Source organism: Pristis pectinata, chromosome 3 (genome assembly GCF_009764475.1).
Source record: "Pristis pectinata isolate sPriPec2 chromosome 3, sPriPec2.1.pri, whole genome shotgun sequence".
NCBI classification, from domain to species: domain Eukaryota; kingdom Metazoa; phylum Chordata; class Chondrichthyes; order Rhinopristiformes; family Pristidae; genus Pristis; species Pristis pectinata.
The window spans coordinates 101,703,318-101,716,360 of record NC_067407.1 but is presented as its reverse complement, the minus strand read 5'-3'; the positions used below and the strand labels follow the sequence as shown (position 1 = coordinate 101,716,360).

At 38.7% G+C, this 13,043-nt stretch overlaps 1 protein-coding gene across 7 annotated transcripts in view; it reads right to left on the bottom strand.

Annotated features, from left to right (window-relative positions):
• LOC127568157 (girdin-like) overlaps nucleotides 1-9,168 on the bottom strand; it is a 138,196-nt gene extending 129,028 nt beyond the window's left edge. For 6 of the 7 annotated variants that reach the window (XM_052011579.1, XM_052011576.1, XM_052011577.1 and 3 more), the window contains exons 1-2: nucleotides 8,532-9,107; nucleotides 8,313-8,413 (exon numbers count right to left, since the gene is read on the bottom strand). In XM_052011579.1, the coding sequence (XP_051867539.1) occupies nucleotides 8,313-8,413; nucleotides 8,532-8,591 (161 nt within the window). In that variant the 5' untranslated portion in view covers nucleotides 8,592-9,107. Of the gene's footprint in view, nucleotides 1-8,312; nucleotides 8,414-8,531 lie in introns of all 7 variants that reach the window. The other variant, XM_052011575.1, reaches the window with a different exon arrangement.
• Between the last annotated feature and the right edge of the window lie 3,875 nt (nucleotides 9,169-13,043).

Here is a 13,043-nt window from a genome sequence, read left to right as displayed (position 1 = left end):
TTTTTACAAGAAAGAACCCAATTAGAACAAATAAAAACCCCCAAGTGATCAAAGTGTTGCTAAACTGTAGTGATCAGGGTTTTGCCAGTTGGTTCAAGAACCGAATGGTTGAAGGGAAGTAGCTGTTCTTGAACCTGGTAGTAGTGGTTCAGCTATGTTGGTCGTTTCTTGCTCTTTCTGTGACCTATTTTCATAGCTTTAATACCTCGTTTGAGAGCTCCTCCTCATGTGATTCTATTGCCTCTTCCATGAAATCCTGGTCTACTTCATCAAACCCAACCTCATTTGCCATCTTGATAATGCCTTCTTGGAGATTTTTTGTATTTATGGATTCATACATGCACACTGGCCATAATTACTTCCATACAGTTTACATTGCTGCTTGGGCCACATTATCCCAGGAGGCACCTGGGACAATGTGGCCCATGATATTACATCTCTTCCACGCTTCCTGAATGGTGGGTTTGTCATTGTCAATTGACTCAGTAATGTCTCATTACAAACCGCAGGTAGTAAGCCACACACATAGCAATTTCACCTTGATCTATGGGAATGGTGTCAGGGGTCAAAAGTACCACCTGGTCATTGTTAATCAAGTCATCAATGTTAACTAGATGTCCACGGGCATTGTTAACTGTTAGCAAGGCTCTGTGGTCCAATTTATTCCTCACAATGAGGAAAACAAAAAAAAGTGATATTGTGTATCATTATCCAGACTTTTTTGTTAGCTCACACCACTGGATGGTTGGTCTGTGAGTGTCCCTTTACAGCTTTCAGGTCATAGAGTGCTGTTATAAGATAAATTTAGAATCATTTTCTGCTTTACCACAGAGAGAAGACCAAGGTGATCTTTGGTTTTCTTGAAGCCTGGAGTAGTTTTCTCATCTCTTAAGATGAACATACACGAGGGCATCTTCTTCCAAAAGAGCCCCTCTCACCCATGCAAAAGATTTGTTCAGGAAAGTTGCCTCCTTCCTCAGAGATTTATTTCACCTCCTTTGGAATATACTCTGCTGCCAAACGTCCTGCATTTGCTTCCTCCTTTGCAAGGTGAATATTGTGCAGGTTTGCACACATTGTGAAACATTTAATCCAGTCTTAACTGATCTTGAGTAAATCTTACTCACTTTTACCTGGATCATCCATCAAATAGGGGCATGTGCCATTAATTCAAATCCCCTAACCACATACTTAAACATTTTTTCTATTCTCTCCATTTTCTCATCACAGTCTTTCTTAATGCATGATGGTCTGGTCTTCTAGTCTGCTATAATTGATAGAGGACTTCAATAAAATACAACTCCAATAATCAATTGTGTAAATAGTCAGTTGGTTGTGATTTATACCACTGAGCACTTATGTCAATGGTCTGCATAAACAGCAGTGAGTTTCAGAGCAGTTGTCAGTTGAGTAGATAGTAATCTTTGTGGATGCAACTGTGCAGTCTGGGATTTCAATTGCTGCTCATTGCTAATACTCGTATACTCTGTCTGGCCCCTAACATTAAGGATTGTTCATTATAACACAAGTCTGTGTAAACCGAGGATACGTACTCTAAAAGTCAACTGCATTGTACAAACATTTTGTTTTTTAAATTTGCACTTTAATCAAACGATACCAATACTTAATCAAGCGATTCTTTTTCCAAGAATGCATCAATGCAATGACCTAAAATGACATTTTAGGCTTCTTAGCAGTTTCTGCTGAAATGTTTTCCCAAAGTCATTTGAAGGGTAGAGAACACATTTCAAAAGCTTTATGGAGGCAAAATATACACTGAACGTTCTTTAAAAAAAAAGTCTGCATATGTGGGAGAGAAAAAAAAACTAGACTGTTCTGTGTCACAGCCATCACTTCATGTTACGTAAAAGGAAACCAGATAAGAATCGGAAAAGAATTTGCAATGGTTATAGAGGAGGGAGGACAGGAGAGTGGGACTTGCTGGATTGAAAGAGTCAGTGTGGACATAATGGGCCAAATGATCTCCTCCTGTGTTACAAGCATTTTGTAACTTTGAGAGAATAGGTGGATAGAGGACTTGACAGGGAAGAGCACCCAAGAGCAAGACAAAGCATATACGAGATGAAAACAGTTTTACGTGATTGGATGGCAACTTCATGCTGGTATGTTTTTAAAAGGTAGAAATGGTATACCTGGTTTGGAAACAATTCAAACTTTCATAGAAAAAATAATGGCTGGATTTTGCTTGAATCAACCCATGCCATGCTATCCTTGAGGCCACAGTAACCTTCTGCAGTCACATATCTCCAATCAATTTTGGGACCTTGCTGCCTCAGCCATCAAGTTGCATTCATGAACAGCAACTGGGCCTCAAGCAGCAAATGCCAAGTCCCTGTCCCCTTACCACCTCAACAGCCTTTGGAAGGCTTGTGTTGTCAAAGGCATTTTCAGCTATTTCTAAAATGTCTCTAATGGAAAATTTAAATAAGTTCAATTATAAATGTAATTATAATCACATAGCAAACTATAGAATTCCTTATTTTAATTAAAATATGGGTAAGACCCATCCAGGTCAGCTGCTCCATTCAATTATTCCATTGCTGGCATAAAGCCGAGGAACGAAGTACAAAATGCCTCAGCCCCCAAATATCTGGACGATTTGGAATCACCCCTGGACTCCATGAGCCCCCAAATTCTGACAACATTTCGGAGTGTTAAGTCTGTTCTCCCCCCCGCCCCACCCCACCCCCCCCAACAGATACTGCCTGACCTGCTGAGTACCTCCAGCATTTTCTGCTTTTGCTTTGTTAGAAATCACTTCAGAAAGGTTGCACTTAAAATGATAATGATCATGCTGGATAAATTATTTTATTTACTCTTGAGGACTCAATAAAAAGGTCAGAGCCTAAATAAGTCACTGTTAGTCAATAGCTCACTGACATCCAAGTTGGTCTTAACAAATTTTGGGCAATCTAAGTGGCACTATTCAGGAGAGAACGAATAATTGAAAGGAAATTATGGATCATAAGTTTGGAGATGGCACTGATAATGTTGTTGAGGAAACATTAAATAGTTAACTTCAAACCAGCAAATAATATAGCAATTTTTTGAGAGAACAGAACAATTTGTGGGGTTGAACAATGCTGCTGAATTTCAATTATAATGAGTCATCATCATCAGATGGAATGCAAAGAGGAATTTCTTAAATTTTATCCAAATTGCTGAAGAGATATTTACCACTCATTTGTATTTTTAAACAGATGGAGCAGTCATGGTGGATATAATAGATTTTTCTCACCCCTTTTTTTTATTTTGTGTTCAAAGTCATCGTAGGAGCCACCAAAATTGCAGCACTTCTTTGAATTTTATTAGAAACCTCCATGCTATAGCAGATCAAAATTTCATGCAATGATTGTCAAGTTCATTGGAAAACACTGGATAGTTTGCTTAGCTAGACATCAAACATGACAACTTTGTGCCTCATCAAATTATGATACAAGATTCAAATTTTGTATTGTTCTGTTCATGAGGCAAACATTTCATATTAATAAAAGTTTCCACCGCTATTGCTTTAACTATTTCTTTATAGGAGTAATGAAAATTTTACTTAAGGAGAAAAATAGTATAAGATTTAAGGACTGCATTGTGTTAGCTCTACTATGTGATTTTCACATAACTATTCAGTTATTTTCCAAAGTCACTTTTGATTTCTACTTCTGCGAAACAAAAAACACTTGGAAAAAAGTGTTTCCTAACATGCACAATGCAGTCAACAAAATTAAAACCTGAATGAACCAACTTTAATGTTGTGAAAACTTAGATTCAACTTTTCTAACTTTCAAGTCACATTTTAATGTATCACACTGGCTGTGGTCAGTGGTTCCAAAGGGATCCATTAGCATTCAGTTGCACCCATTGCAAGTCCAGTATTTGCTGAGTGACAGATGTTGGTGCATCTGTTACTCTGCTCTGTCACTTCACTCCACATGGGAGTCCAATGTTGGAGCCCTGTCTTGCTGGAAATCCACCTCTCTGATACTGCATCAGTCACACACAGTGGAAGACTAGAATCCCCATTCATTTCATAAGAGATTCCTGGAGATGAGGGAAATACATTATTTTAATATTTATAATTTGTTTTTAAATCATTTACATTTATTTTGTTTGTCTCCTATCAAAGACTAAAAATTCCACACCTAGCTTTGCTTCTGGTCAAAGGCCATTGGGGCACTCTGAGGGCAAACTGCAGCAATACATTGCCCAAGGCCAACTCACTGCTGAGGCCTCATTACACCTTGCCAGACACCCTTTGGCGTCTGGCCAGCTAACAGCTGGCAGGCATGGACTAAAAGACAGATCCAGCTCAATACAGCCCAATGATCAAAATTCACTGTAAGCCTCCCAACATTATTAACATTTACTGATTTTAAACCTTAAGCTGTATTACTTGCATAGTCAGGCATATCAAATAAATACATTATCCTTGTGTTATTTGTTTGGGTTTATCCAAGTGATTTAAATGTAATGAATAGGTCTCACGTATATGAAAATGAACATGTAATTAAAGACAGTTATACAAACCTGCTTTAAAAAACTACTGCAAAGCTAAAAAGGGACAAGTGATAAATACTCAAACTGAATATTTTGAAATAAGATAACTGACAACACCAGAAAATATTACAGGAATGATGTGCCATCATATCCCATTGCTCAATTCCCCTACCTACTAGAATATAGGTACAATAACATTTGGGATAACATTTCCCTGCACAACTGTGACAAAGTTGAAATGTTTCCAGCATCTTCTGTTTCAGCTTTTTCCTCATGCAGTTTCTTAAGATTCCATTTCTTCCCAATACTAAATATTACAAAGTTTTCCCAAATATTAAATACAGCAAATCTACAGCATACTGCTAATACAAATTAACTATGTCCTGTAACATAGGTCTCAAAACTGGATCAACTTGATGAGTACCTCTGAATGGCTGAAATACAAGAGCTTCTATTAAAATATAAATCAATATTTCATAATATTTGCAGTAATTAAGAAAGATTTGGAAGACAGAACATTTTTAAGCATTAAATTTACACAACAGACTAGTCCAGTGCCAAAGGCTAACTTAATTGTCAATATCTGGATCTTTTCCAAGACAACAAGCATACTACAGATGAATGGATTTCTTTGTAAACGAGGAAATTAGAATGCTTCACTGACAAGTAGCCTGGTGAAATAGGCCAGTTCTGCAGAGTCAATAGGCAGCACAGTGCAGAGAATGACCTTCAGCTATTTGCATTTGAGTAACCTACTTATGACAACTGACATCAATTTCATTTGAAGTTGAAGAAACCAGCAAAGCAATCCTTACCAGCAGAATGTAGAATTCATTGGCTAGAATAGAACTTGTTGACCAATGAAGAGCATGAAAAACATTATGATTAACCTCACTTCTGAGGACTCCTAAAGAGTCAATCTTTCATAAAGGAACCATTGGGAATCACTGACACACTGACCAAAATCCATCAGATCTGAAATTTGATAACATAATGGGAGTGCTAGCTTATATCCAGACACCAATCTGACAACAACTATCCGGCCATCTGTTGATATTTGGATTTGAAATATTAGCATACCAAAAACCAAAGCCAAGTTTCGTGTACACCTTTGACATTAAAGAATCCAACAATGAAGTATTCACTGTACAATTACAAATGGAATATAGAAGAATTAACCTTAACCATTTACCAGTTTGAAAACTTAACATATTTAAAAACAAATATGCCTACTTCAAAAAAGGGTATACCAAACTGGATAATATTAAATAGGCACATTTTCAAATAAGCTAACAGCTACTGTTAGATTTACCCCATTTAATATTTGGGAAAAGTTTGTAATATTTAGTATTGGGAAGAAATGAAATCTTAAGAAATTGCATCAGAAAAAATTGATATGAATATGAAATGGATATTTGCAAAAATGTGATGGTCAAAATTTATATGATGCCATGTAGAAAAACAATTGTCCCTGTTCTAAGCACTTTATAATTAATAGTGGCAACATTTATTAAGGCCAAATCATTTTAAGGTTTTCTCTTATTGTGCCAATTTAAGCAGGGACTTGTTAAATTATTTGGAGAGATGGTAAAAGAACAGAGTTAATATTTTTTTAACCTAAGCAATGTAATGCAGTCAAAGATCAGTAGCTAAAAAACATGCAGAAAACACTTAACAGGCATTGCACAAACAATCAGTTCATCAACTGGTTGAGAATGGAATGTTGGCCAGGACTTTTTAAACAATTTTTGAAAAATGCCATTAAATTAACACCAAGATACAAGACACTAATGGGTTACATTTTATAATGAGGCCATAAAACAACACTGAGATTTTGTACATTGATAAATGATTCTGCATCACACCTTTGCAGAGGATTGTCAGCTTTTTTTATATACTCAGGATCCTGTAGTGCAATTTCAGACACCCTCACACACCCACCCTCCACCTCCCACCCCACCAACCCAAAGGCAAAGGAGCTACCAACTTATCCAGTGACATACATTCTGTTCTGCTTGTACACAGTGAAGGACAGAAACATTTTTAGTATTCCAACTAAAGGAAAACAAAGATTCAAATCCTTGAGCTGCTATTGTCTGCCAAGAAAATAGTTTATTTCATCAATTTTGTAGTTATATCAGGATGTTGATGCTTGTTTTATCTAAACAGATGCTTGATTTTCAATTAAACTAATAGAAACTGGAAGAAAAAAAAAAGTTGAGTATTATCAACTTTGCCATCACGAAGACAGTGTGTTGAAGTGCATGACATAATATCCTTCAAAATGTTTACTTTTATATTGATTGATTCCATCATACATTACTGACAGAGCCAAAATTGAAGCCTTTAAAATTTTTGCCAAATCCAACTACAGTCAAGCAACAAAGATCAGATATTATACTCTTTCTTTTTCAAATAAATTTATCATCCAAATATCCTTGCCTTTGGCTGTTCATGAGAAACTAGATGCATTTCTAGTCAACTTTATTATTTCATAACTACTAAGGGGTATTTGCAATTATGATCCTCAATCATCCACTTCACTTTCTCTACAGAATACTATGAAGGTCCAAGCTGCTCCAAATTGCAGCTTCAACTAAGGCTGAGGAAGTTTTCTGTAGCCAGATTTAAGAAACATTATTAGTTCAAAAGCAAAATATGGCCAAAGCTAGAAATCTGCAATAAAAACTGAAAAAATTTTCAGTCGATGAAAGATCAACCTGAAAATTTTCTCTCTCCACAGATCCTGTCTAACCAGCTGAGTATTTCCAGAATTCTGACAGCAAGTAGTATGCAATTGTGATCTTAAAGCCATTTCATCTTAAAATTCAAACACCAAAACTAGTTGATCTTAATATTTTTGACAGAATGACATTACAGAATATAAACAAACCATCTGCCCCAATATTTTTCTTCTGCTTAAATTACTTATTTTAAATATCCTTTCCCATTTGATCCTCATATTTCTCCCTGTTTTTCTTGCAATTATAAAACGTTGGCAACAAAAGAAATGTGGTGGAAGTTATACATTCTTTCTCGTTCTGGGTACATCGATGTTTAAAGGAAAAGCATTTTAAATTAATCTGCCATCACCTGCATGAAGGTATTTTTGTCAATAAAAGTGCGCGAAACTAAGTTAAGAGAAACACGCAATTCCAAAAATTTAAACATAATTATAAATGTTACAACAAATACGATACATTTAAAAACAAGTAAGTTTTATCGTACGACTTAAAACACATTCTGCAAAGTTCCCCTTTAGCAACTTTAAGGCTATTGTAGAAAAGTTTAAGGCTACAAGAATGCCAAAGTTTAAAATATAAAGCCGGCAAAAGTTCTAAAAAACCATCCAAAAATCGATTTGTATACTTTGAGTACCTATATATATAAAAAAACAGAAAGCGGCATAACAGAGTAAAGCATATGTACTATCAAATTATTACGTGTGGAGAAATGCTGCATCAGCTTGATCGGATTTTTTTTACTCATCATGAACCATAATTGCCTTAGAAATCATACCACTCTACAGAATAAGGGAGGAACTGGAGCACGGAAAACAACAGTACAATGTACCAAATGATTCCCTGATCCCTTGAGGATATCTTTCCTTAAAAAGGATGATGAATGAATTATCGAGGGAATACCAGTCTCGCCGTGGGGCGTCAAAAGGCTACTGTAAAGGGATTTCATTTCTGTGGAATATATACATTTTTATCTTTTCATTTTACTATACACTTTAATGTGCAATATGGAAAATAAAAACATTAAAATGAATTTTCCAAACGCATGTGTTTACTTACATTTGAACCATTATGTTACTGAGAAAGATGCCATCAACCAACTCCATGTATTCCAAAAGTGCTCCACCATTTGCCGGAGCTAACGCCCCGAAAGTCTTTACCTATAAAGGAGTAGGGATTGAAAATATCGAAAACATTACCGTATTTAAGCGGTTCAAAATAGAGACTTTAATTATAATTGTTGAATTAAATATTTGAAATCAGTTAAAAAGTACTTACCCAAGTTACTAAAGGATCAGACATAAACTGCTCAACAAGCGTGGTAAAATCGTTCTCCATTTTCAATCAACAAAAAAAAACAATTTTAAAATGTAAAATCCACCGCTGTTTCCTGCCTTCGTATTCCGACTTTTAGCATCCTATGCAGAGGCGAAAGCTGGTTTCACAAAGCATCCGTTTAAACAGCTTGTTTTAATGTTGATCGTTTGCAACGCAATCGAGACAATACCAAATTCATTTTTATATGTTATTGCGTCTACATCCCTTCAAGAAAATCGCCTTCTTCCCGCAGGAGAAACGAATTCCAACGGAAAGCCGTCAGACTCCAATCATTTGCAACGCTGCGGGTTCTCTTTTGACAAATTTCAACACAAATAATGGATTTGAACAACCAAATTAATTCCCCGACAAAAGCAATTCAGCGTTCATTAACCGTCCATCCTTTACTGTAGCAAAGCATAATTAAGACGAATGGCTGATGTTTCACAAATAAACGGCAGCATCTCTAACGGTATTTTGATGGCCACCACACGCCTCTCCTCAGCTGCACTGAACTCCAGCACGAGCCGACTAACGGCCGTCCGGCGTCACTCACTGAGCCGTGTCACAACCCTGCACGAGCTCTCCTCTCCCATTCAACGATCCTTTGGTCCGGCGACATGAAATCCATCCGCCTCACCCCTCCCAAGACGTATCATTCCGTCATCTTGCTCTGCGGGAGAGCCGCAGAGAAAAGAGGCCCGCCAAGATTGGGCTTCTCTCTTAAATCAGAAGATGAAGTGATTCGTTGTAATTTGAAATTATGATTCGTTGAGATCATATAATAGCTTGTAGGTAATGTTGGTCGAACATACTGAAAGCCACAAAAACAAAGGATCAACAGTGACGCCTAACGGCGCGGAAACTGTAACCGCACCAGAGAAACTTCCCATGTAAATTTCATGGTATTCATGTGAGAACACATCCAAATGCAGCTTTAAAATGTTTTTCCCCCTCCGTTTTCATTAATAACGATCAGTTAAGATGAGATAACTTTACCATCCCGATTTGTAATGGCGCGGGAGAGGGACGAAATGCTGAGATGGAAAAGTACCGCTACGGTTCCCTTCCGCTGGAGCGGAAATGCTAAGCGTGTTTATTAGAAAGAGGCATTTGCAGCCAAGGAGACGAACTACTGCCAAAACCACTCATATCATCAACGTGAACACGATACCTTCATCTAGTAGTATAGAATATGTACATACAGACGCAAGTCTGCAGCATTGTAATGCATAGGGAATGAACAATGGTGCATTGAATCAGAGATACTTCAGTCCCAACTAAAGCAATTCGACTCATCGATACTGCGCCGAATCGACTGACGAGTACGCCAGTGAATGCCAGCTCTCCGCTCTTTCCTCCTATCCCCGCATTATTTTTCCAAGTATTTGTCTACTCCATCAAGAAGTATTTTCAAAATATAAAACAATTATAGCATTTTGTCTCTGATTTATTTTGCCAATCAATGTATATCCGTGCCCTCTAGTTAACAGCTTTTCAGCTACTGGAACTACTCTTTATTTACGGAGACACAAGAGATTCTGCAGATGCTGTATTCTGGAGCAACACACAAAATGCTGGAGGAACTCAGCAGGTCAGGCAGCATCTATGGAGGGAAATAAACAGTCCACGTTTCGAGTCGAGACCCTTCACCAGGACTGGAAGGAAGAGGGCAGAAGCCAGAATAAGAAGGTCGGGGGACGGGGAGGAGCACAGGCTGGAAGGTGATAGATGGGTCCAGGTGAGAGGGGGAAGGTAGGTGAGTGGGGGAGGGGGGATGAAAAGGAGTGATGTAAGAAGCTGAAAGATAGAAGAGGCAAAGGGCTGAAAAGGAGGAATCCAGTAGGAGTGGACAGTAGACCATGGAATAAAAGGAAAGGGGTGGGGAATAGATGGGCAGGTCATAAAGACGGAGGAGGGGAAAGAGGAGGGGTGAAGTGGCCACAGGAATGAGGGAAAACAAAGGGAAGGGGAGAAAACAAAGGAGGGGGAAGAGGGGAGGGGTTACCGTAAGTTAGAGAAATCGATACTGAGGCCGTCAGGTTGGAGACTACCAAGGTGGAATATGAGGTGTTGTTCCTCCAACCTGCGTCTGGCCTCAATGTGACAGTAGAGGAGGCCGTGGATAGATATGTCAATATGGGAGTGGGATGTGGAATTGAAGTGGCTGGCCACCGGGAGATCCTTGCTTTTGCAGCAGACGGAGCAAAGGTGCTTGATGAAGCGATCACCCAATCTGTGTCGGGTCTTACCGATGTAGAGGAGGCCACACCGGGAACAACAGATGCAATAAATGTCACCCTCAGATTCATAGGTGAAACGGTCCCTCACCTGGAAGGACTGCCTAGTCCTCACTTATTTACTCCACCTAAACAGTTAGTGATTAACCAATCTTTCGTTGGAATGCAAGTGGATAAGATCCCTAACTACTTAAGTCCTATCCTATTATATTATTATGGACCAATAACCAAGCTTGGAATTTAAAAACGATAACATTTATTGAAACAATATATCACATCTGGAAGGAGACAAAAATGTTATCCGAATTAATGACTCTGAACAAAATGCTGGAGGAACTCAGTATCTTTCGAGGCAAAGGGATAGTCGATGCTTTGGCTTGAGACCCTGCCTCAGTCCTGATGCATAGTCTCATGCCAAAACATTGAATATCTCTTTACCTCCACAGATGCTGTCTGACCCACTGAGTACCTCCATGAGTTTGTTTATTTTGTTCCAGATTCCAAAATCTACAGTCTGTTCTGTCTCCTTAATTCATTGAAAATTTCCTTAAAGCACATGCAATTTTGTTCTTCTTTCCCAAGATATTACAGAATTATTACTCACATAGAATATGTGTAATGTGAAAGTTACAACAACAAAGCAGCCATTCACCCAGTTGTTCTGAGCATAAATATGAGCCATTCACCCAGGATGACATTTTTTTTCATCTCAATTCAACATATCAGCATACATGAGCACACGAAGCAGGATCAAGAATGGGTCAATTACCATCTTGAGTCTGCTCTGCCAGTCAACAAAATCATGGCTGATCCACTCACAAAAACAGAAAATGATGGAAGAACTGAGCCAGTCAAGCAGCATCTGTGGAAAGAGAAACTAGTTAACATTTCAGATCAGGGACCCTTCCTCAGAACCGGGGGAAGAGTGGAGGAGTTGCAGTTTTCAAAACAGAGCCGGGGGGAGGAGTGAGATGTGAGACAAAATACTATATGGAGATTGGTTAAGACAGATCGAGTGATATTAAGCATGAGTACTGACTATAAGGGAGACATTTTATAGAAATGAGGTGAGAAAGGGACATGTTGAGAGATCAGTTTACCTGAAGTCAGAAAATGCAATGTTCAGTCCAGAAGGTCGCAAAGTGCCCAGACACTTTGTTCCTTTAGCTTACATTGGGCTTCACTGTGGCAATGGAGGGGTATGCAGAGAGGCAGGTTGGAATAGGAATGGGATTAAGATTTAAAATGGCATGCAACAAGCTCAGGATCACCACTGGGGACTGAGCGCAGGTACTCTGCAAAGCAATCACCTAATCTGCATTTGGTTTCTCCAATGTAGAGAGGTGAACACCAAATGCAGCAGACTAGATAGGGAGAAGAGCAAGTAAATCTGCTTGGAGATTAAGCAAAAAAAAATTGCTTGAGGAACTTGGCGAGTCAGGCAACTTCTGTGGTGTCAAAGGGATAGTCGAGTGAGCCTTTGGCTCGCAGTGACCTGGAGTTCATTCCAAAGATTCTGGAGCCCTCGTAATTTTCATAAATTGCCAAAGACCCTGGGTCAGATCCAGAGAATTTCTGGATCTTGGGCTGTGCTTGTCCATTTGACATTGGGGTTTGATGCATACGTTGGAGTCAAACCTCAACAGGCTTAAGTCTTTCCCACTATTTCCCAGAAATGGAGACAGGATGGGTCAGCGGGCACAGGGTTGACAAATGTACTTGATATGGTAGGTCATGGATAGGAACATTTGAATGACAAATTTACACACAGTAGCAAGAGGGAGGCCAGCCAGGAATGTGTTAGAATTATGTTTTTAAAGAAGCTTGCTTTTAAAATGTGCCAAAATGCCTCAAAAGTACTCCAGTTATGTTATCAGAGGCTATGGCGATAGTATAGGCTTTGCCAACCGATGGCTACACACCTAACATTCTAAATCAGGAGCATTATTTTTGTATAAAAAACTGTACTAGACCAGAGTTGGCCTTCAAGCTCAAAGCTGGTTGAATGGAAAGGCAAAACAGTGCGTTTGAGCAGCCTGTCATAAATGGCATTGTGACCGCAACCTTTCCTGTCTTATTCAAGCGGAATGTTGGAGAGTCATAGCACGGAAGAACAAACTTGGCTTATACTTGTAGTGACGCATGTCCCTTTTGGGCTTGAAAGACCAAGCTGTTACTCTTCTTTATGCCGAGCTCCTTGGTTGTCAAGGAAACACATTTGGAGCAGCTCTCA